General features: G+C 40.8%; 2 protein-coding genes across 3 annotated transcripts in view; one reads left to right on the top strand and one right to left on the bottom strand.

The window, feature by feature from the left end:
• TTC38 (tetratricopeptide repeat domain 38) overlaps window positions 1-439 on the top strand; it is a 29,419-nt gene extending 28,980 nt beyond the window's left edge. The window contains exon 15 of the transcript XR_003257714.1: window positions 4-439. The gene's annotated coding sequence lies outside the window, so the exon portion shown is untranslated. The remainder of the gene's footprint in view (window positions 1-3) is intronic.
• LOC112977953 (zinc finger CCCH-type antiviral protein 1-like) lies at window positions 322-25,326 on the bottom strand. 2 transcript variants are annotated; one of them, XM_026090918.1, is made up of 13 exons: window positions 25,005-25,326; window positions 22,410-22,542; window positions 15,606-15,858; window positions 15,133-15,201; window positions 14,420-14,521; window positions 13,383-13,506; window positions 12,191-12,356; window positions 10,262-10,382; window positions 9,626-9,722; window positions 9,068-9,146; window positions 5,089-5,219; window positions 3,006-3,157; window positions 322-2,366 (listed from the first exon to the last, which is right to left on the bottom strand). In XM_026090918.1, the coding sequence occupies exons 1-13, from the start codon at window positions 25,301-25,303 to the stop codon at window positions 2,083-2,085; spliced, it is 2,010 nt and encodes a 669-aa protein (XP_025946703.1). In that variant the 5' UTR covers window positions 25,304-25,326; the 3' UTR covers window positions 322-2,082. The 2 variants fall into 2 exon arrangements, with proteins under 2 accessions (XP_025946703.1, XP_025946704.1); XM_026090919.1 differs by lacking the exons at window positions 322-2,366; window positions 3,006-3,157; window positions 5,089-5,219 and adding an exon at window positions 5,230-6,561.
• Window positions 25,327-25,351: the final 25 nt, after the last annotated feature.

The following is a 25,351-nucleotide window of genomic DNA, read 5'->3' on the forward strand; positions in this document are numbered from 1 at the left end:
TAGGACTTCAGCAATTGCTAAGCGCACCTGTTTAATTACATGGAATCCAACCAAACTACCACAGTGCTTAATATTATTAAGGATGTTTTAGTTACAAAGTTCATTTACATAAATATTGTCTATGAATCAGACTGTATTCTACCCTTCAGACTTGGCTAAGCAGCTACAATGAAATGTAAAACTACATCCATGCAGTTGCCCAGTTTAGAAACACAGAAGAAAGGAAGACAGTGAGTAAATGTATTAAATGGCTAGTTTACCAAGTCTGACTGTGCTGTAAGTTTACATAAGGAGACAAACTGCACACCAACAAGCTAAAAGTGACTGAAAATACATTTTATTTGCAAATATGGCAAAGCTCATAGTGATTCAGGAACTCTACAGGCAAAGTGAAGGTGAGAGATTTTAAATATAATAAAATCTTCCCCTTTTTCTGTTATTACTGATGAATGTTTTCATTTTGTTCTAAAACAGTTATTGCAATAAGTTTTCCTAGTTTTGTACGCTTCCTCATCCTCTTTGTAACTCATGAACTTTGGGTAGTACATGGGTTTTACAGACTTGTGTTGAAGATAGATAGAAATAACTGGGAGGCTACTTGTTTTACTCAAAAACTTATCTGAAAGCAGAAATTACTCCTTTTTTGCCCTCAGCAACAGTTTTCCTCTTATCAGCTGGACTGCCTCAATAAGACAGAGGGAAATCATCTTTGTACAGAAGGTCTTCAATTCAAGGGAACTTACAATTCAGTAGAAGCTCTACATCTTTTCCTTGTGGGAAAAGAAAAAGCATTTAACAATAAAAAAGGGCTTAACCACCATTAGTAGGGTTGCACATCTCTGATGAAAACAAAGCAAAATAAGTTTATCTAAAACCAGACCCAGACAAACTGTATCCAGGATGACCCACAACAGGCTCAAAACAATAAGAGGAACTATGCTTGGCTTAGCATTGTCAGTGAGTTCTCACATAAATGCAATGTAGGCTACAAAACACAGATGTAAAGTACTTTAGGACAGCCAGTTCTACCACTGGCCTTGAGAGAAAATAACTGTTAGCTCATTACCTCTTCTGGTCGTTTAATACTTCTGGAAAACAAAAATTAATGTATACACATAGGACAGAAAACATCAATGCATCTTACAATGTTACTCCTGTCCTACAGCATTTGCTAAGAAGTTGTTCACATTGAGAAAAATATGTGGTCGCATTCATTTTAAAAGCTGGCCCGTATTGTGACACAGCCTTTACATGCTTATGGCCATTAGCTGCAGCCAAATCAGCAGATTCTAGGACAAGCTTATTCCTAGACTGTGATTTCCACAGTTTCAGTTCTGCCTTCCTATTACTATATAGGTCCAGAGCAAGTTACTGCAGATCTGCGAAAAGAATTTTTCTAATCTGAAGAGTAGCTGCCACTGGACAGTTGAAACTTCTCCACTTGAGAACGTACAATATGAGTTTAAAAGAAGCTTTTTATTTTTTGTTTTACTATTTTAAACTTGAAACTAATACTGGCATTAACAAACAGCATTTTGAAAACTAAGTCACATCATTTTTAAGTACTTTGACTTGCTTAGAATTGTGACAGAAGAGAGCATCAAGAACAGCAATATTCTGCACTGAAAGGAATCTTCAAGACTCCACAAAGCCCTCAACATTGCAAAACACTACAGGAACCTGAGAACCACTAAAAATCTGTGAGTTTTCTTAAAAACTACCCGAGTGTAGATTTTGCTCTTAACTGAACCTGTATGTAAAGAGAAATCCTCTTTACCTATTTCCAAGAAACTGTTTACAATTATTTGCCTGCAAAAGTCACAAAATTCATTTTTCCCATCCCATGATTCTGATTTTTCTGCTGTGGTTATCCAAATGTCTACTAGATTTGGGTAAGAAAGAGGAGAAGACAAGTTGATGAGTCTCTTAAATACAACATCTGTTTTCCAGCTCTCTTCAGTATGGAAGTTCTTCAGATAAACATTCAAAAGCGGTGTATTAAAAAAAAGAAGTCACTAAGTATGAGAGCCCTTGAGTAATAGGGAAAATAGGATGAGGGATACAAACTGCTCTCATCCTTCTCTAAGACATGATACATTTTTTTTCTGCTTCCTTATACTCTATTAGATACTCTGGGTAAATCTGGTATTTTTCAAAGACAACAAAAATGGAGGGATTTAACACATTGTCCACACAGCTGTCATAAAACTGAAGCATATTGGAAGACTTGGGTGGGGGGCGAACGTAGCTTGCATTGCCTTCAACAAAATCTCCAACCAATACACGAGCCACAAACATGACGGTTGGTTTCACTGCAGGTTGACAGTATTCATGGGAATAGGAAGCATCTCTAGCAAAGTAACTTCCTAGAAAATGGTAAGAAAAGATGGTATAAGGAATGAATATATAGCAACAGTGAAAACTGAGTGTTCCTTCATTTTTCAGAAGGTATTTGACCCAACTTTCAGGTCTCCTCTTACTCAGTCTACATACTACCATAGAATTTTTTACAAGAGTCAAAGGGTTTCACCACAGAATTTCTATTCAGAACTTGCTAGTTTAGGAATAACTGAAAAACAAACAAACAAAACCCAAAACACTACAGGCATGTGTGTTATTATGAGAGGGATAGAGAAGCAAGCAAGAGGACCTTCCACGATTATATTGAGGTAATTCATGTCCTTCCCACTCCCTGCCATGGAGGCTAGCAGCCATTTCTCCAGCAAGTTCCAATTATGCCCTTGAGTCCTCAAGAAGTCCCACCTACAGCAACAGAGGCTTTTTCAAATCCCTAAATTAATTCTCTCAGAACCTTGAGAAAAGGCATTGCCTTGCGTAAGGCAAATTCCTGTCCTCTCCAGATGGAATGAAAATCATAATACCAATTCCTGCGCTCTGTATTTAAAGACAGTCCTTCAAAACATTGACTGCTCATCATGTACCCTTAGGGGACACTCCCCTTAGGGGAGCCTAAGGTCTAAAACCCGCAGTCACTTCCTACGTACCCTTTCCATAGATTGTTCCATTGGTTCCACAAATTCTCCAGTCAAAGTTGTGATTGCAGATGGCTTCGAGGAAGGAGCTTTTGGTACCATGAAACAGGAGCCTTTCATCTACTTCCTTCCCTCCATTTTCCTTCTTCATCTGCTCCTTTTGCCTAACAGAAAAAGGCAGTGGGGAAGAAAGTTGTGGAAGAAAACGGAGGAGGGTTTAAAAAAAAAAAAAAGTTCCTAAGTACATAATGTACATGTAAGTATCAGCTAGATGAGATTTCCAGTCTGCTTTCTCCTCTCTCTCTTTAGGCAGACTAGCAGTGTGACAAACAATTACAAGATGAGCAATATACTGATACCACTGTCCAGCAATTCTAGATAAATTCACTGAAGATAGCCAGAATTAAGCATCAATACTACTACAGTCCCCCCCGTCTCAGTCTTTTTTTCCCCTGCAGGGTCTTACTAGTTCTGCTTTCCTGTCTCCTGTCTTCCCACCCGCCCTGTCCCAAACTCCCTCTGCAGAGTGGGGTGGTGGTAACTGCAGAGCCTCCCCAATCCAGCCATGGGGAAAGACTAGAGGGAAGTTTTCTTTGCTCCTCTGGTGAACTAAAACTGCCACACACACAGGGCCAGTCATCCTGCAATTGGACAGGGCTGTGTTGAGATGGGGTTTCTGCCTTGGATGTCCATTCCTAACAAACCCTGTATTACCTTTGCTGTTGTAACCCTTCCCCAGCTCTGAGCTCCTGGCCCCTCAGTGAGATCAGTTCAGCTGGGGATACAGAGGCAGGAGAGAAACTGACCCTTCTGTCACCACTAAAGACCTACATCATTTAGTCCAGGGTCAGCTGATGTGCTATGACCAGTACCAAAAGAGGAATCAAACAATGGGAAGATTCAGCTAGCATGTTCCATTACTACTTCACAGCATTAAAACCTCCCGCAGATTTTCAGGAGCTATTTAAGTGGACAAGACAGTAATATTCTTCAGCAAGTGACCAGTTACAAAGTAAACATTGCAGGGGAGAGGGGAGAACCACTCCAAACTGAAAAAAGCATAAATGAAGAGTTAAGAACAATGGACTGAGATTTGCTCACTGAGAACTTAATAGAAACTTTAACTTCTGTCTGCTTAGTTTAAAGGTCTTGGGGGTGGGGAGGGGACAGAAAAGCACACCCTGTTATATGCTTTGACATGTTTAAGTTTTGTTAGATGTAAAAGTTTTATGAAGTTATTAGACTGACTTTGTGGGTTGAACCACTTTGCAGGTTAAAGTATTTCTTTGAGAAATATTTTTCCTCTTCAATACCATTCCATACAGTCTTTGAATATTTCTATTAAATATCTGTGTTTTTGCTTTAAAATATACAACCTGCTATGAAACAGCAATGGCTCATTGTTTTTATCTGCTACGAAATGAACTTGAACATCATCATTTACTGCACTGGTGCCAGCTCAAATCTATTGGTATCCAGCTTGACACAAGTATCAGCAATTCAACATTACTGATACAGATGTTGAAAACCCCAAAGGAGCTCTGGGACTCAGAGATCATTGATTTAAAGCCCGAGGATTACATCAATAAATACTGGCTTCAGTAAACAAGGTACTCAAACCTGTGAAGGAGCCTTAAAAGATCTGGCTGGAAAAAAAGAGGGCCCAAGCACCTTTGCCCCCCTTCTTTTTTTAAAATAAGTATTTCATATACTATAATGGATAAATATTTGTAACAGAGCACATGTGCAGCAGGCAGTTACTGTTCAATCACAGGGACAACACACTACTCCACATCACTGTGTGCATCCTCATTCAATCCTGTGTCATTTATGTCTTTCTGTTCCTCCCCGCTACAACTTCTAAGGAGTCGTGCAAAGGTAGCCTCCCCACTGCATAAAGAACATGGCATTTTCTGGAAGGTCTTAGACTAATAGGACTTAGCCACTTAATTTCACTTCAGAAACTGCCCCTAAGAAGTAAACACAGGTCAAGTTTAAAGCACAAGTGGTAACCTCTTTCCCTTCTTAGAAGTAGGCATAGAAGACCAGGCCTTGGAGACTCCCTCCCCTTAGGGATGGCAGAACAAATACGAACCACTGAAACACTTTCCAGAGGGACGGATTCTGAATCCTCCTTATTCTATGGACAGTGTAGCTTTTCATAGTCTTCTCAAACATCCTCTGTATTCTGTTGTATTCAGAGGATGTATTAGTGATCTCCACTGCCTATAAAATATAAACCAGAGCAAAAGAATACATAAAGCTTCAGTTAGCTCATAACACACAAAAGCCTAATTAAAGCAGCTTTACTTTCAGAAGAACTCCCAAACTAGACTTAATAGGGGTTAATTTAGTGCTTTAGATTGATGTGAATAATTAGGACAGACAGTTAATAAGTAAATTAGCATGTCACTCCTGCTCCACAAGGACACCTCACCTCTCTTCTAGAAGGACCCTGAAGGTATAGAAAGGGTCAGTTAAATGCTTATCGTGTCCAAGTAAGAGATAATACCTGTAACAATTTAAATCGCAGTGAGAAAGTAATCTTAAGAAAACCTGACTGATTAAGAACAAAAGATGTTAGATAACATTTTCATTTGTACCCAGTCATTTCAGGGAGTTTTGGCTATTAAAAATGAAACACACAAAATATATACAACCACCCAGCATCATAGTTCTTTAGCTTTTCAAAGTTAAAACTTGAAAAGTCACACTTAAATACAGATTTAAGAAGCTAAACAGCTGCTTAATTAAACATGCCTACTCCTTCGCTAAAGGAAACAAAGCCTACATTTATCAACACTTTTCCTGTTTACAATCTACCAAAAAGTTTAAATTTTCTCCAACAAAAAGTTAATGCAAAACATAATTAAAACATGATTTGTGCTCTTTTGCTTGCTTATGTCATGCATAAATTTGTCAATTTTATCTCCAAAGTAATCTGTGTCTTCAGTCTTCTAGAACGACCACTTATCTTCTGTAAACTAGATTGAAAATGCATAATGCTGGCAGAAAGATGATATTTGGTAACACTTCTCAGTTTATTGCTGCCTAAGCCAAGTGGGATTCAAGATGACTTAAAGTGAAAAGCCCAACATCCCATGTACCAAAGATGTATTTTAGGAAGGAAAACTATGATCATCCTAGGAGTTAACATGAAACCTACACCTTAACCTGTTTGTCACAAACTCCACTCCTCCAAACTCAAAATGATTTTAGAGAGGACAAAATAGGACTTCACAGCTGCATACAAACGAAGAAATTTTTTTCCAGACACCATGCCCAGTTTGTGCATTAAATACTTGAACGAAGAAGAAGCCTATCACAGGAAAGTCTTACAAGGATATGAAGAATTATAAGAATAAAGTCAGCTGCACAAGGAAGAATTACTTCTTTGGATTTATTAAAAAGCTTTTACAAAGTTGAATGATACTTCCCATGTAGTACTGTATCTCCTATACAAGAATATTTTGCAAAGCCACTTTGCAATACATCAATCAATCTGGATGAGTGAGGATTTATTATCTGCATGCTCTGTGATACCACACATCAAATTCTTCACCATCACCTATCAGATGAAAATTATATCAATATATTTCAGTACTACATCTCTTAACTACACATATAAAGTTCTTATTAGACTACAAAATATGCTTTTACTTTTATGTTGCATCTTCTGCTGAGGAACTGTCACCTTTCTGGGTGAAACAGAGGGTCAGCCACATGGTACAAGGCCTGATCCTGTAAGACAGGTACCTTAATTATCTTTTAATATGATGGCTCCCAAGCAACAAAGCCAGTTCTCTTGCACCAAACTTTGTGGGTTCATTCTTATTTCCTCAGAGATGCATCCCCTGCTAATAAAGGGGAATGCCACATTGTTACTTCAGCTTGATACTTTGTAATAATGATACTATGTGATATCAAAGTTTGATATCTTCTTAACATAGGTCTTGGAAGTTGTATGGCTCATATTAGTCGGGTTGACCCAAGTAGGGCTAATGTTTATGAACTACAAAGCTAGACTCTTTCTCATACATCAACTCCCATTCTTGTTACAGCACAGCAATCTTTGGCACGCATGTCAGACTTCAGCAAAATAGCAGCCACACAAGGACCAATCCGCTGACATAAAAGCATACTGCCTTTGCTGCACCCATTTCTCAGTTCTACATTAAAGAGAGAATTTAAAACACAGCATGAAGTTCCAGGACTAAAGGCTTATCAACTACAGTTTCTACTTTGTCTGTCAAACAAAGATAGAAGGGATTCACACCAATTTTCCAATTGGTGTTACCAATGTCTAACATGTACTTCACATACTCTACACTCTATAGAATGGTTTATGATTCTAAATGATTTACAGATTAACACACTGCAACACTCAAAATAAGCCATGCTACCAAAGCAGAGCTGCTCTTTTTAAACAAGGAAGACTTTCTCCCTATCTCATATATGTTCCTTTTTAAACGGATCACTTCCAGCGCAGCAAAGTTTGCCAGGATTATTTGCCAGTGTTTGAAGAGAAGGGAATTCATCAAGTTGTAATTGTCAGATGTTATGACGGTCACCACAGGCATCCAAAATCCCAGTCAGTCCCAATATTACCTACTGCAAAAACACATGCTTCGAGTCCCAGAGACAATACTTAATCTAGCCCAGGCTTTGATTCCTAATTCTGAAAGGTACTACTGGCGTTGTCACTTTTTAAATACAGAATTAACTTCTCCTTTCATATCAAAGACACTCAGTTTACAAGTTAAGAGACGGTTTTCTTAGGTGCCAAGTCAGCAAGCAAATCGGGCTCTAAGAAACAAGATGATCCTTCTATTTCACACATCCCCACAAGTACCAGAGATACCATGGATCTGTACATCGAATTACAATTGTATTTAAGCCTCTCACTCACTTCAGTGACTTCAGAAACACCTAAACAAATGGACTCAACTAAAATTTAGACTGAAATTTGCAGAGAAAATTAGGGAAGCAGGAAGTATGTACAACTCAGAGATCTAATAAGAATGGAGGTACTCGTCTTCCTAGCACTCCTTTGAAAAATTCCAGCTTAAGTTGGAATTATGCTGCTTAAAAAAAGGTGTAGGTACCAGATTCCCACACAAACTCTTACTAATTAAATCAGCAGGTGCTAGGTATGTGACACAATCTGGAAAAAATACTTTTTTGACTAATTGTGAAAAACAGGTTTTATCTACCTGGAAGGAGCTAATCTACAGAACAAATGACCTGAGCTTTAACCTACTGATTTTTCAGCAGGACTGTACTTAGATGAATTTGCTACACACACACATACAAACACACACACACACAGAACCAGATACTGGTATTCCACTGAGTAAGGCATAATCCAACAGAAGAGGGTAGTCAGGGTAAAATGAAACGTTCAGTACAAAGCAGAATAACAGAAGCCAGCCTATGGAAGTTAAGAAGTGGTATTTCTAGTTCTCATGCTACTCCCAATAAAACTATATTAAGAGACCACTGCAAATATTTTTAAATACTATTGGCAATAATTCTTTACCTCTGCCATTCTTTGAGGCTATGGTCTGTGCTCAGATCTGTGGCGTGTGTGACAGTGCAGGGTGCCATCTCTAGAGCATGTAGAGATTCACTTTTCTAGCTTTCCAGGCCAAACCTTGTTCATTAACAACCATGACAGTATTCTTATTGTATGCCTTTATAATGGTCTATGCAGACAGGGTTTGGTCTCAGCCCAGGTTCTAGTGAAGAAATACATACTTCACAAAATCCACTTGCTTAACTAGTCCACCTGTCTAAGTCAAGCCATTGCTACATTTTTAACAGTGGATTTTTTTGTCCTGAATTTGTGTTTTTGCATGTAGATAGATGCTTAAAAATGCAGATGAAGTAAACAAGAGTTTGGCACCTTTTCCAGAAGCTCTTAGGAAATCATCTAGATCTTTAGCACACCCACCCAAGAAACCATCCTTGTCCCTTTTTAGCATCTACCCAGTTGTGATTGCTTCACTTAAACAGTGCCCCCCTTTGTATGATGCCTTTTCATCAGAATTACAAAGAGGGAAAAAAAGGGATACCTTATATCCCAACTCAGGTAGTGCAGATTGATCCCAGTGGGCAGGACAGGTTTGATTTGGAATAGAAGAATCCTTTTGTCTGTTTGCAAACAGAAAAAAAATGAGATGATGTTACTAATTCTAGTCCTGCTCTGAGCTTTCAAATTGGCAGTATCCCTTTTGGTCAGTTCCTACCATCTCTCCCCAGAAATATCCCCCCCCCCCAATAAACAAAAATACCCCCCATACCCCACAAAAAAACTGGAAAACAGACTCATTCGGGGAGCTGGGCTTTGCATGCTGTCATTCAGTTGTCAGTCCTCTTTCATTTGCTTCTTTAAGAAACAATTGTCCCTCACCAAACCCTGCAAACTGGGGTACATGGAGTAACTAACAATATATCCCAGAAACCAGGTGATGCACCAAGCAGGCAGAGTTTGTGGTACGCCTTCTGTTCAATCAAGTGGATAGGTTTTCTTCCATCAACAGTTGCACTCTTTGCACAATTACTGCTAACTGACAGCCATTTTGCCTTACAGTTACTTCTGACAAATGACAACAATTTAGAAGCATCATTACCCTTTCTTTATCTTCTCCACATCTTCAGAAGACACAAACTTTGGTCGTCTGCAGACCCGTCTTCGAGTTCTAAAATGGGTATTTGTCTGGGTCATTTCTTGAGGGGAGGAGGGAAGGAAAAAGAAAAAGTCATGAATGAGTCTAGAAGGTGGAGTTATTTATTAAAGACAGCAGGTATTCATTAACGAAAAATGGCATTTTCATTGTCAATCCTGTCTGCTGAAGAACAATTATACAAAGCCTGTGCAAGCTTCCCGTCCTTCCCTATAACTCCTTTTTTAAACCTGTGTCTATCTTGTTTGTTCCCTTATACATTAATGTTCTTTAAAAGTTACTCCAAGAGCATAGAAAGATGCTTGATTTTTCATTTTACCATTCACATGGTTACCTGACTTTACTTAAAGAGGTTTATCATGACTTGGTGCAGTATCACCTGATTTCTGCTCCTCTGTGAGCCTGGATAGAGTAAAGGAGTAAGGGGGAATGTTAGTTTTGTAAGGAATTTCCTCTGGGCCATCACTACCTCACTTCTCCTTCCAGTGAGTGAATCTGGTAAACTTAGTGAAAGAAGGTGACCAGGATAGCTTGCAAGTTAGTCTTTGTCAAGCACTGCATAGCAGTAAATGAGAACTGTACCTTTAAAATTGAGCTCGTAATGATGCAAGCCAGCCTGGAAAGATATAGTGGCATCTGGATCTGCTAGATATGAATTTTCCAAAATATCAGATGCTGGTGAGTTCGTCTTACCCCCTTCTCCCTTTAGGATAAAAAAAAAAAGAGAGAGAGAGAGAGAGAGAGAAAAGAAGAATGACTAAACATGGTCAGGCCTAAACACTGGATAACTGTTTTTACCAACACAATGGTAACAAAAAAGCAAATTCCAAATTCTGCAGGTGAAAATGATGCAATGCACACAGTCTTAAGCAGGTAAATAAAATGTCTGATTCCTGGACACAGTTAACGTAAGGCCAAAAGACATAAAAGAGAAGGAAAAAAGTGTGAAGGCCAAAGACATGTGGACATGAGTGAAAATAATAAGATTCTCCCACTCAGATTTGGTTGAGATTGTAGCATCCAGGAGAAAGACAGACCTCAAGGTTAGACACAGACATTAGATGCATGAAGAGACTCACGTACGAGTTATGTAAGGATGGGAAGTGAGCAGTTGCGGTGCAGGCTCACAGGATGAAGACTCTTGGCTTTCAGGACCTTTTCTGCTGGCTAAGGACCATGAGGAGGCAGATTCAAAGGAAGAAAGACAAGACAAGACAGGATACAGCAGAAAGAGCAGAGGGGGATAGAAAGAGAAAAGACTGGGAAGGACAGAACAACAACAGCCTCGCATTTCAACCATACCAACAAATGCCTAGGGAATCAATATTGTTATGCATAGCAGAGAATTTCTGTTCTCCTTTCCTGGCTGTCTTTTAGGAATATCCAGACATACAAACTCAATAAATGTCTTGCAACAGAAACCAAGAGGCAACACTGGGTTTTTCCCTTTGTTTTTTATTACCCTCTTTGGTTTGGGTAGAGGGAAAGAAGAGGGGAAAAGAAGGATGAAGAGGAATCCACCCAGAACTACTGTGGCTTAAAGTGTGATTACCATCCACTCATAACATACAGATAAACACATAATTGGTAATGACGTACACACATGTATCCTATTTAGATTTCTATAACAGGGGTGGTTCACTAGAGTACAAAACAATGTAAAATATGAGGGTATGCTGATGGAGATGCTTTCCATTTAAGCTGCCATTGGAAATCAAGGCCCACCACTGTCAGAACCACTGCACTTACCTTCTTCCCCTGCCTACTTTACCCCTCCCCTGGATCACCCTTGTGTTCTGCCAGCACAACAATTTGTGCAGCTACACTATGAACCAGATGGGGGAAAACTGATCTGCCTAGGAGGGAGGAGAGATTCCTTCTTTATTTCTTTTCCTGAGTTTTTCAGACAGATTACTCTCCCATCCAGGAAGATCTGGCCACCCAAGGACAAAGACAACACTTGGTCTGAGAGAGCAACTCCCCCTGCATCTCCCAGGGAGCAGGACAATACTTAGAAGAGAGGCAAGACTACTTCCTGAATAAATTAGAAGGCAATGTATCTCAAGGACAAGTGTACATGTTAAATCTGTGTAGAAGCCATGGACAACTCCAAAAGGGAATCTGACTAGAGAAGCCATCATGAACCATCAGCAGTAGTCTGATGAAGAGAGGGAATTTCACTTTCCTGCATTCCCCAACAAGATCTTTGTCAGGAAAGCAGTTATAACAAGTCATCCAGTTACAAGTAGGGACAACTGTTGGTATTTAAAACTCAGTATAAGGAGATTAGACATGTTCCTGCCCTTCCACTGTGCCATCATTTTATCACATTTGTTATGAACATCTGTAGCTTCACTACCTTGTTTGACACTCTGTAGAATATAAGCGCAAGTATTTACTTAATTAACCTTGCTTGACTAAAGGGGGGTTGAGGGGAAGAGGTGTCACACATTGCTTCAAGAGCAATTCAAAGCACAGGATGAGGTAGACATGCACAGGATGCGGACTCACTTGTTCTCCATATTCAATCCACTGGCCTTGATCATCTTTCCAATACCAAATCCATTGTGTGGTCAATACAAACGTGGGTTTTGTCACAGATGATGGCGTAGAAAGGCGTCGAAGTGAAGAACCACTGCAAGTCATCGTCTGGAAATTAATGTTCTTATCTGCTACGCTGTAAGGACAAATTCAGAGGTTTATAGAAGTTAACAGTGCATATTTTATTCTCTAATACCTGGTTTAGGCTGCAGCAATTTTCTTTAATATAATGCGATTGCCTGAAGTTATTTAGGCCCGAAATAAGAATACTTTTCTGCAGCATGCATGAAAACTGCTTCCAGTCTTCAGGACCGAACTATGGCCTGTGAGAGACTAAATGTCATCTCAATCTCTAGCCAGATGTTGTGCTGCCAACCTTCCAGACAGTCTGGGGCTACATGCATAATGTAGCAAAAGGCATTTTTTGCAATAAATAAATGCACACAGTAGTGTGGTTACAATTTTTCTCAGTAGAAAAAACAAAGTTGGTAAATACTTGACTTGAATTTGCCAGCAAACACCTGTGGCTTATTAACTGTGTTCTTTTTCTGTGGTTACAGGATGCAGCCACAGCTGTGAGTTCTGTAGACAGCATTCACAGCTTGAGCTGCATGGGCTTTTACGTCTGGAAAGCTTGAAAAATTAACTCTTCCTGCTCAGGCAGAAAGACTTTGAAAGCAACCTCCCCTTGGGAATTTTGCTTATGATTTGCACCATCCAGCAGCCTACTCAAGCAACAAACCAAAATCATTTGCTGTCTGGAGAGGCAAGGGCCAACATGACCATGCCTTTATATCAACTGTTGTCAAGAGGCCCAAAAGAATTATTACAAATAAATTATCATTAATTATCTAAAATATTGCCCATAAATTCTCAGCACTTAATTTCAGCCACATTTTACTACCCTATATAGAGTTTAAAGTGCAAAGTATCGACATGTTATTCTATAGATGACAAAAAATGGGTGGTATTTCCATGCAGTTACTTCTTTTATTTTTCTGTTTTTAAAGAACAACTCTCATTTTGTACATCCCTCCAGATTCTGAACACCTCAGTAATCAGAGATTATGGAGGCCATGCATCTTTGAGAAGAAATCAGTTCCTCAGGGGCTCAACCATACCACAGCACTTGAAGCAAGCAGTCCAGCCATCATTATTATACCTGCTGTTTTTTGGGTCACAATAGGCCTTTTCAATTTCTTCCATCATGGAAAGGTCATTCCAGGTGATCCCGTTATATACCTGCCATCGATATGGCAAATGGTAATGAATCAGTCTGCATTTATCTGCAGCAAGATCAGACATAATCAGGAGCTCTGCAATCATAACACAAACTGAGAGCAAGATGAGACAAGAAAAAAGGAGCAAGCACTTTTTACACTCTTCTTTGGCCTTATCTCCTGGGCTTTGCTGAGAACAATAAAGACAGTTCACTGAAACTAGAGATATGTTGGAATAAAAGGGGATGTTTCTGCAGTTACACCGAGGAAAGCAACATAAGCTCTCATCTTGCTAAATATATTTCAAAGAAACCATAACCTTCTCTTTGCTGAGACACTGCCTTGGCAGCTGGGAGAGCAGTGCCACAGAAAGGAAGTTGATGTCTGTGTGTCACACCACCATGTCTCTCATTTTCCTGGACCCCAATTATTGGCCACTGTCAGACATGGGATGGACTAGATCCATCATTAGTTTAGCTAGTACAACTACTCTGTATTAAGATATTACACCACCTCAGATCACTTTTTAAAGGACTTAATGGGGAGACAATATGGCTTGTATCTGACGTATGTAAGACAGGAATGAAGGATGACATATTGTTATTGATCATCACTAGTGACAGTGTAAGACCAGTTCTTAAATTGATCTACTATTCACAGACAGTGTAACAGTTAACACTTGAAGGGTTCTTGCCACAGAAACATGAGCAAGGCCTGCCCCCTCAGCATAATTGAAACAAGCTATAAATGAGTCAGCTACAGAGGAGAGAGGGTTTATATGTATCCACTTGACTTTCCTCTGATTATCTTTGCAGTTCTGACACTGTTCAATAGTGACTTGGAATCAAAGTGAATCAGTGAGAAGGCACAATTGCCAATGCCAACGCTCCAAATTCCACCATTAGTCTGAACCATCAAAAAGGCTGTGTCTCTGCAGACACTGCTCTCCAAAGACAACATTACTTTTGATAAGGCTTACCTTTATGTTTGCAGTACTTCCGGACATAGAACAAGCATATCTCATCACACTTGTCTACTTTTTTGTCCTTTGAATCTTTAGCAGAGGAATCATCTTTTTTACCTACAGGAAGAAACACATCAATCTATTTCCCCTGCCAAAAACAATTCCAAGAGAAAGACGCTGCATTTGGCATTTCATCCAAAAAATAGCTAGGAGTTGATTGCAGCAGCCAAGTTAAGAGCTTTCACGATGTGACTGTCCCTGCATAGCCCTAACTCTTGCAGTGAGCTTTAAAGCCAAGGCCCTTATGCTTTGGAGGACAGGAGATTTAATAGTTCCTGTTCACAAACTGGAACATACATCAAGACAACCTCTAAACTTACAACAGTACAGACAAATCTATTCCTTGGAGAGAGAAGGTGAGGAAAGATACCACACACATAGATACAATTCTGTCTCCAACTCATGGAAGAAAGCATTGCATCCAGAACAGTTCAGAGATCAATCCCAGACTACTCCCCAGACTGGACATACGTATGCCATTGCAGTTCAATGCTTGAGCAGAAATCTCAACACTCCTCTGCAGGCTGACTAGTTCTATGGCTTTCAGCATATGCTAAGGTAAGCACGTAAACTGCTCCAACAACTACAGGGAGCTGTATGGCTGTACAAAACCAAGTCCCACTGAACACAGCTGCTCTGAAGACTGGAGGGTTAGAAACCATGCATACCTTCATCTCTGTCTCCCCCTCCTGTTAGCTGCTGGTGTTGCCTCTGACCAGGTGCACTGCTACTGGGATCTGCAAGAGAAGAATGAATGAATAGCCCTGCTGGACCAGATCCTCAGCTAGCTGGTACCATACCGATTTCTGTGTTGAGGATCACATCCGTCACACTTGTATTATTTTCCACTCTACTGCTGATTTGACAGATCAGCAGTTACAGTTACAAATCCCAGCTAGTCACAATTATCAGCAGTCACTCAACTGCGATTTTGTATATAATAGTTTATGCAACAGTAACACAAGCTCTCCCTCCTAAGTTACTCAGCCACTGCCATTTTCCCTCCAGTGTCTCTTGATTTGTGCTTTAGCACTCAAAGAACAGAAAGGATGATGGGTTTAGCTGTGAGGTAAGGAAAGAATGGCTTCTACCTCTGTCAAACTCAGAATCCTATTTAAACACAGTGTTTCTTACAACTTACTTTTCCCCTTCTTCAGTTCCTTGTTGAATTCCACATGCTTGTGATCACATATAGTCTGGAAGTTCGAAGCTGTCTTTAAATCGATCCCACCAGTTTCCAACACACGCAATTCATGGGCACTCAGGAGGTTGTGAGATCTCTTGCACTGAAGAAATCTACATTCCCCTCGGAGAAAGTGTCGACAAATATGAAGCTTGTTGCAGTTGCTTTGCTGGGCACAGGTACCTTTCCCTTGGTTGTAAAATTGGCATACCTAGAAGCAGGGAAGAAAGATGCCATATGAACTCAAAAAGCATGTTAAAATCAGTAATTTTTTAAATTCATTCTATACACATACAATTTCAACAGCAGAAAAACTACGACTAAATGGCATACGTTCATTGCAACTTCTGTAATCTGGGCAGATTTCTTGTGGGGAGGAGTAGGCATTTTCAGCTGAATCATGCATTTTTGAAGTTGCGCAGAGTTGTTTCAAAGAAAAAGGAAAGAGCTGATCCAGCAAGCATTAATTTTTGGCACTTCTGAGCAAGATAGTTTTTCTAATAATAACCGCCTAATTTACAGTCATTCTATATATAAAATAAAGAGAAAGAAGAGCAAGCCCACCCTTGAAAACATTTATCCTGTGTCACATGGGTATTATTTTGTGGAGGAGAAACTGCAGAGGTCCCTATTTGTAAAGCACACTCTGCACTGAAGACCTGGACTTCTAAAAATGACAGGAAGTATGCTGTGAGATTAGAGTACGCGTGGAAATGCAATGCACTTTTTTATTCCTCTACTCACTTAACAAGAGACACGCAATGAATTGGACCCAGGGTAGAAACCGTACACCAAAAACTCCTTTGTATTCCTCAGTGAGCACCATAGCAACACTTCTGCTCCAGCAGCACAGAGGAGCAGCCTATTGCAACAAAGCTGCTTTGAGGAGGACACACAGCTTTCTTGCAGGCAGTCCCAACATCATAGGGGAACTGCCACAGATCTCCTCCCAACCCCTCTTCCAAGCAAGAGAGACAGTTTCTATGCTGTGTTGCAACTTAATATATATAGATCTATATATCAATTAGGGAATTAGACATCAGTGTGATGGTAGTGTTTAAAAGATTGGCAATTCAGGCCAGGTTCAAACTTCAAAACAATCTTTACTGGATTGATAATCATTAACAAAAACATTGTCAAAAGTTAGTTCTTAATCACTATCAGTTAGTATCACTACGTGTACAAAATAAATAGTGTTATGTGTAGGGCTTTTGCATGTGACTAAGAACCACCTGTACGCTCAGCTACAGTGCAAAAGAGAAACTGATTTGTTGAAATTAGTTCAAATGATGCCTATACATTTGGGATCTCTAAGGTCAAGGGGTAACAAGTGCAAAGGCTAAGGTCAAAATTCCCAATGAGACACACACACAGGCCATGATATTCATAAATTCAGATTCTTACTGACAGAAATAAACAGGAACGTGACAGGAACATGAAAATATAAGCATACATATTTTGTGATAGTGTTCCTTAAAAATAGTTACTGGTAAAACAAGATTTCTACTACAAGCAAAAAACTGTATCTTTAAGTCATTTAAGTAATTTAGCCACTCTCCTCTGACAAAGGGGTCCCCCAGCATTTGGAAGATTATCCAATTACCATTTAGAGGAAATAGAATTACAGCAAGGATAACTGATGAAAGATGGAAGTCTCCTAGAACATTAAGAAAACAGAAAGAGTGTGAGACAGAGAGCTTCACTTTCTCATTTGTGTAAAGTAAGGAGAATTATACCTGTCCTTAAATTTTGTGGTGACTGGATTCAAGGCCCCTGGTGTCAGGTTTGGGCCTGCTTTCCTTCCTTTCTTTTCTTCTACTTCTCTCACCTCCTTGCTATGTGCAGACCCCAGTATTATATGAAAAACTTACATTGGTTCTAATGGAGTCTTTTTAGATTTATATGGGTTAACAAATGGGTCTCTTAGCTTAAGAGCTCTGTTTGGGGCAGTATTGGCAGAGAATGAAAGACTTCTGTCACTCCTGATCTGAGTCAGGGGACTGGCAGATGGCTCTTTCTCCTGGGAACAAAATGGAGACTTCAGAGAGCCTTGGAGGTCCCACCCAGAGCAGGATCATCAAGAGCTAACAGAAGCTCTCCCTAGCTCTTTCTAGGTACTGGATGGTGTCCACAGAAGGAGAATGTATCATCATGCCTGGAAGGAGAATTGCATTATCATGCATTTCCATCACATAGGTGTGTGACTGACCAATAACCCCTACAATGGAAGAAGGCTCAGAGGAGATGGCCAAGGGTGAGGTGCACATGAAGCTCAGGAATAATGTAGGATGCGGCTCATCAATCACAGCTGTTGCACGGAGAACTGACTTTCTCTCAAAACAAAGGGGATCAGAGGATGACCTTCCTGTTAGACTAGCAGCTGTATCTGTTGAGTGGATCAACTGCTATTTCTTTCTGGGTTGATCAAAAGAATGTGAATGTCTCCCTGAGATAGCCAGACCAGCATGGGGGAAGTGTATACGTGGCTCAGCCCAACATAGAGTATATAACCTGAACAACTAACAACGAAATTTCGAAGAGAGCAACAGGCTTGAGCTGGCTTCAACCCACCTATTCCTTCTTGGCAACTGGGGACGCCCAGCATCGTGATGGTGAGCATAGTACAGAGTCCGGTAATGGCAATCACATTGGTATTGTGATTTAACTGCATATTGCAATTGCTATACTTTGCTAAGTGTATACACTTGTATTGTGATTTCAGTATATTGCTGTATCATTCTGCTAAATCAAAAATCCCGTGTAACATCAAATATCTTCAAAGTAAACTTTAATATTAAACATTGCACTCTCTGTGTGTGGAATATCTAAAAGAACCTGGTCAGAGAGTACTGAACTCTGACAAGGTGTTACAGTCCCTGAGCTGGCACCAAGAGTGTCCAATTGATTCAGAAGCATTTGAGATTGACTGCTGATCAAGTCCATTCACTCTTCTTTATTGCTAACAGCTCCTGTCTGACTCATCCTTAGGCACAGCGGCGCAAACCTTACTGTTTAACCCTTGAAGGTTCAGATCTGACCCTCTGCTTCAGCCATCATGGCTGTGAGTCAGTGGATTGCCTGGGTGCAAGCTGGGAGCTTGTACTGTCTTACAATAGTCCTTAACAAACTTATCCTAAATTGGCCATGAGCATACAAAACCACATAACTGAGGCCATTTTAGTGATCACTGATGGCTACAGTCCTTGATGGTTCTTGGTTGTTGAGGGAAGCAGAAACTGAAGTGGGTTGTCTTCTTTCTTCCCCATCTTTCCTCTCTCATTGTGGATGCTCTATGTTCCTCTGCCCCCTCCCCAAAATAAAAGGGGGTGATCTCATCTTGACATGTTATTTTTGGGATCAGGACTTCTTCTGGTTTTGCTTATTCTGGTGGATTATCCTGGTTCCACCAGACACCCTTCCCGCCTGCTCTGCAGGATTATTTTAGTTTTACCAGATATTTTATTTTAGTTGTACCAGATATCTTGCAGGTTTTACTACTTCTACATGTTTTCCCGCACCCTGTTTTTGCAACTATATCACAACCCTCCATTTGTGGTTATGGCTATTACTTATACATTTAAGCCTAGCTGTATCACAGAATACTTTTAGTGGTGTTACAATGTTATAAAATGCTTACACACTGTTGCAGGTTATGCTATTTTAGTCTTCTTATGTCTGCATTCAAGGCAAGCAAATACTACCTGATCTTCCTTAATGGGTGTCTACTTCACAGGTGCCAACAGGTCTCTGCTTTGGCTACAGCTGTCTATCCCAGTGAAAGCACACAACAGGCTGTGCAGAATGTCATGGAGGGGAAAAAAAGCTCTATATTCATTCTGGGAGTGAAACCGCATGCTGATAAGCATTGGTACATGCCTTGCAACATTGCTTAGTTGCTGCAAGGTCTAACAAAGTTACAGATGCAGAGGATTTCTCCCAGCTAATGCAGTGTCCCTCATTTATCTACTCCACAATTTCAGGTAAGTCCCTTTATTTCTCTCTCCTCCATTTTCCACCTTTCTTCAAGCAGAATGTGGAAAGGCTCATCTTCTACCAAGCCCTCTAAGATCTATTGATCATGAACATATTCAAGTGCTAGGCAATGATAAACACTCTTGTAAGAGATGTTCTGCAACTTCTGCCACTGAAGAACTCAAATCTTATGCCAGTGCCAAGGGTTGGCCTTCCTCAGCAGAAGTATTGCTGTTTTGGGGGATTCTGACACCACTCAAAGTATAACCTTCATCCGAAATGTATGTGCCACATCTGAACACCTACCTAACATAACAACAAAAGTTAAAACTTCACAAATGCAGTTTGTTCCCCCCTCCCCCCCAAGTGGAGAACACTGTTCAAGTCAGAGTTGAAGACACAAACAGTTGGTCTAGTATCCACTCGAGAGAGGTGATCAAGCACAAACTAAGAGCTGGAATATAAACTTACTCAGTGGCTCCTTGATTCAAAGGTGTAATATAGGTCTCTGGATATTTCTAGGAAAACTTACATCAATGCCTTCTTAACAGGTATTTCTCCAACCCAGTCTCTCCCCCTTAACTTCAAAGTCCTCTCCTTCCTTCTGGATACTGCTGCCTCCAGGAACACTGTCAACGAAAACTGGAAGCAGAGAGCAGTTTGCCGTGCAGCCTGAGGCTGGTTTAAGAACTAACAAAAAATTCTTAAGATCGTTATTTCAGATACCGGTTTTGGGAGCTAGAGCACAGGAACTGCTTTTGTGCTAGCACATCTTCCTGCTCAAGAGAGCAAAAAAGAAAAGCAGTTGAACTACAGAAGCAGCTAAAAGCTGGAGAGAGCACTGAAAATACAACCATTTTGTATGGAACATCCATTACACAAAATATCACCTATGGTTATTGGAGATACCAGCCACATAAGTTACAAAGTGAGACTCCCAGGGACTGAAAGACACTCAATGAGGTTGAGGGCATTTTTGTAGAGCATCTAGGGGAAGATGCGTAAGAAACTGATGTTAGTAAGCAGGACTGAGTTTTTACCTGGGAACTTCAGAATAAACTACTGAACCAGAACAAAGTGCTTGTTCAATTAAACTAGTCATCCATTATTAGCTGCACCAGGAAAGCAGGCTGCCCCTTGTGTTTGCCAGGAAATAGAAAAAGGAGGGCCAGACAGAAGGTAGGGAAAGTATTAAAAACCTGATTTGGGGCACTGTTGTGTTTGATTTCTGACCCTGCACACCAGCCCAGTTCACAGAAGACAAAAGTTTTGTCTGAGGTCTCCACACATGCCGCGTGCCAGTGCACACACAGCCAGACAGCATTTCTAAGCAAGAAACAGCAAAGTTGGCTTTCACCCTGCCCTGCCCCCAGTTCTCAGGTTCATGAACGGCATACATCTATCAGTGTTTTCCACTGTTTCTGCTATTTTACTCCATAATAGGAGTTTAATTGCTCTATTAGAGGCAATTAATGATGGCTTCCAGCAGTGAGAGCTGAACAGACCTATAGATAAAACACTTAAGAGTTATATCAATAAACGATGGTTGTTACTACCTGCTCTTTACTGGCAGTAATTAAACAAGAAAGAGTTCAGTTTTAGCTGTAGCTGAGCTGGAGGAAGACATTGCTAATCCTTTTTTGTTCATCACCTCCATACTCCTTTAATCTGCCAGCACAACTTATGTATTTTAAAATGCTACAAAAATTGTTTTATTCTGTCTAAATCCAGCACTGTGACAGAAGGGAATAACACAACAATATAACTGTTATCCAACAGTATGAGGAGCTTATAACCTCCAAAAGACAATGGTAGCAAGCAGTACTGTGGTAATCTCTTAACCAGGACCAGTTGTAGGTGGAACAGGATACAGAAATAGCCCTGCCTTGAAGGTAGCATTGCTGTTATACACTGACACAGAACTTGAAATTGGATGATTTAGCCAGATTTAACAACATCAATCACTTGTACACAAACCAAACAAAGGTTGCTTTGTAGGAAATAATGTGGGAAATTAACTGAAACTCAGTGCAAGAATTTGGAAGGAGATTTTACACAAAATTTACTGCAGTCACTTGGTCATTTTCTCATAGATTTCACTCACTCTCTCACACTCCCAAACACCAAAATGTGCAGGCTTATGTAGTCTGGCCAGGGAAAGGGATGCTGGCTTTCCGGTCTTCATCATCTCTTGGGTAAGAACCAACATTATTGATAAGAAACAACAAACTGTTTTTGGACAGGTGTTTTATACCATCTAAGCCTGTAAAATTATTGTGATTTTTCACCTTAATCTTGCTTACATCACCCTCTGTAAATCTCTGGTGAAGTTTCTAACATTTCTGTTGTTCTTTCCTTGTTTTGGGTAACATTACAGCTACAGTCTGTCCTCCAGTCAGGATAAGAGGCACACAAAACATGCTGTAACTTTACTGTGAACTTCCTGCTGTCAGAGGGCAGGCCTGCTGGAGAGTCATATGTGACGTGGCATTATCAGAGCGTGGGCCTCTTGGCCTTGATGTAAACAGCACACTCCTCAGTGTTGTCCGGTTTTATTGCTGTCATGCTTTTGGTTATCAATACATGCCACTTCTATAACCCTTACTCAATATTGGTTCTTCTGGTGCTCTCACACACAGCTGTTCCCATTCATATGTCGTTCAGGCTAATCTTATTATTTCTGTTACAAATCTTAACAGCTTGACATTGAGATCAGACCTTCACCTTCTCTCTTGTCCTTTCCCATTCTTAACTAACAAAAACTTCCCTTAAGAAATCAGTACAACTCACATCAGGGAGGAGAAAAGGGTCATTTTGGAGAAGCAGTACTCGCAGCTCATACTCATTGAGACCAGACAGCTCATGGTTCTTTAGGACCTTTTTGTTCTCAGCAGCGTTGATGTCATGGCAGTACTTACAAGCCCTACAAGAAAACAGACAGAAGTATCAAATTGCTTACTTCTTCAGTTAGGTTGATTTATAGAAGCACCTACACAAGGCACAGCTTGGAAAAAGCCATACAGAGATGGTTTGACAAAAGTCTCTGTGAACATTTAGATGGCCTCTGTTACCAAATCAACTACAGAATGGAGTACACAGCAGAATAACTCCGTGAAATATAATAGCATTATTTTCCCCATTTTAAACATGGACATGGCCAGATCATTTGACAAGAAAGACAGCAGCCAACAACAGACTTGAAGCCAACTTTGACTACTCTGCACTTTGTTTCTCTCCAATATGAAGCAAGTCACACAAACCTTTTTCCTTTTTCCTTCCCTTTGGAAGAAAAGCTAATTTAAGAGAATATACATCAGTGATGGTGGCAGTTGCAACAACCTTAATTTTGCGAACATAAAAGGTTGTTGTCCTAGTGAGAGACTGACTGTAAAGAAGCAACAGTTTGAGAGCCCCAAACAAAAAGATAATGAAGCTGAACCCAACACAATTTGTTATTCCTGTTGACTGGGAATAGAGCTTCTGTAAGTCTCACTCTTCAAAAGCATGATCTGTTACAGCCCTAAGACTAGACATACTAAACCAATAAAAAAAATTAGTCACCTATCACTGCTAGGACTCCAGTCTCTCTTATGCTTGTCCTCTTGCACTTTAGTTGAAACTAGAAACTCTTTTGAAACTTCTGATAACATTTTTACCTCATGCTGTGTCTCATCCAAAGCTTCTATACAGACTTTTATGCAGACATTCATTTCTCCTCCCACTATCAGTTGGGCACTTTGCTTTGCAAGCAAATAAATAAAAATGCAAAGTCTGAAGGGGAAACTTGCCATATTTGGTCCTGAGAAGTGATCTTCTAGCGATCCTAGACTCTGTAGACACTGGATTAATGGCTACAATGGTAGCAGAGCTACAAGGTATTCAAGATTAGAGCCATCAACGATACTCTTTCAGAGTTAACTTCAGATTCCAACAACAGTTGCATTGACCACTAAACCACTTGAGCACACATTTCTAAGTCAAAGGCTGACAGAGCTCACAAGTAGACTGATAGCAGATCAGGTCGGTTTAATAATATATCGAAAAAAGAACCTGAAAAGTTTCTCATCAGACACAAGTTAAAACCAGTTTGACTTGACGTCAAATTGCACTAACTTCATTAAACAGGAAGACCTACTTGCGATGTTTTTCTTTCCAGAGATTCTAAAACCAAAAAAGATGAAAGATCTGGAAGCAAGGTGAGATTATATTTTATCAATTAAAAAAGATCCTCTATCTTGATCCACCTGGTAACTGATCCATTCAACACTATTTCTGTCCCCTTGTTTTAATCACCCCCCCCATAAATATGCTCTCAAAGGTGTATTCTTCCTTTATTAGTTATTAACATGCATAAAGTGGATTTTAAATGTTTAGCAATATCGAGAGGACAGAATGCCTTGTCTTTTCAGCATTATGAAGCGAATCACTCTGTAACACATTTTTGTTCACTTGAATTAAAGTGTGAGAGCCTCCATGCACTTAAAGGTATTTGTAACAGTTAATCATATGTAAGCTTTTCATTTTACTGAGTCAATACAGTAAAGCCAGAAAGAATAATAAAATTTTAGCATCCTATAATGCTTTGCTCGTACCATTCTGAGCTATGCATGGCCTTTCCCTTCCATCTCCTTCAGACTGGGGTGCACAATGAACTATTATTCTGGGGCAGATGACCAGGGATCTGGCGTGGCATCAGCGTGTTACAAACACTGCCGCAGAGCAAGACACAGGGTTTTGGAGTATGAATTAAAAATTCTTTTCCAGACAGAGTTCAATGGTGCTGTTGGTTCTCAGTGAAAAGCTTTTGATTGCCCTTTCTGCATTTGTTTTTAATTTCCCTGTCTTTACTGTTATTATTTATTTTAAACTACATATCAACTGTGGTTAGCCTGGAAGAAAAGAAATGCCATCCCTAGAAAGACTGTGTGGCCCAACCTTCCTGCATTTTTTCGGTAAGTCTAGAAAACCGAGACTGACATAAGCGGGAGATTAAGTACCGTCTCTGACAGGTATGGCTGTAAGCGGAGCAGTGACTTTAAGCAAAATTAAGTGGTTGTAAGTTTCTAGATTAAAAACAGATGGTACGTAAGCACTTTTTTTTTTCTTAATAAAGAAATACCGGTACGTTATTTTCATCCAGATTCTAGTGGACTCGGGGACGGGTGCGGTGGATAGACGGCTTTAATGAAAAATCGCAGTAATGACCAAGAAAGACTTCGGAAAACGGAGCCGCCGCGGTGCGAGGAGACCCCCACGGGGGGGAGGGGGCTCCGCTCCCCTCGCGGCCTTTGGCGGCTCGCGCACGGCGGCACCGCCCCGCCAACCGCCGCCGCGACCCCCCCTCCCAAGGCCCCCCCCCCATCGGCGGCCACCCCCGGCGCTCACCTGGCCCCCAGGTTGCACCTGCCCATGAGGTGGAGCTTGCAGAGGTGCAGGCGCTCGCAGCCCCCGCACTCCTTGCGGACGCAGACCCGCACGGCCGACAGGGCCAGCACCCCCGCGGCGGCGGAGGCGGCGTCCCCCCGCCTCAGCACCAGGAACCGCTCGGGCCCCGCCGCCGCCAGCGTCTGCTCCAGCTGCTGCGCCGAGAGGCCGATGTGCTGCTGGAGCTCCGCCAGCCCCAGCCGCCCGCCCTGGGCGCACAGGGTCTTCGTGAGGAAGCCACACACCGCCGGGTCGCTCATGGTCTCCGCGCTCGCCTCAGCCCGACGAGACTGGACTACACGGGGCGG

Source organism: Apteryx rowi, unplaced genomic scaffold (assembly GCF_003343035.1).
Source record: "Apteryx rowi isolate R43461 unplaced genomic scaffold, aptRow1 scaffold_882, whole genome shotgun sequence".
NCBI classification, from domain to species: domain Eukaryota; kingdom Metazoa; phylum Chordata; class Aves; order Apterygiformes; family Apterygidae; genus Apteryx; species Apteryx rowi.

What these genes read in the sequence shown, in the direction of transcription:
- LOC112977953 (XM_026090918.1), bottom strand. Translation starts at nt 25,303, where the DNA reads ATGAGCGACCCGGCGGTGTGTGGCTTCCTCACGAAGACCCTGTGCGCC. An exon ending in ACCCTTTTCTCCTCCCTGAT is followed by an intron (nt 15,859 to 22,409) that starts GTGAGTTGTACT and finishes CCCTGCTTCTAG; the next exon opens with GTATGCCAATTTTACAACCA. An exon ending in AGGGGGAGACAGAGATGAAG is followed by an intron (nt 14,522 to 15,132) that starts GTATGCATGGTT and finishes TTCTTCCTGTAG; the next exon opens with GTAAAAAAGATGATTCCTCT.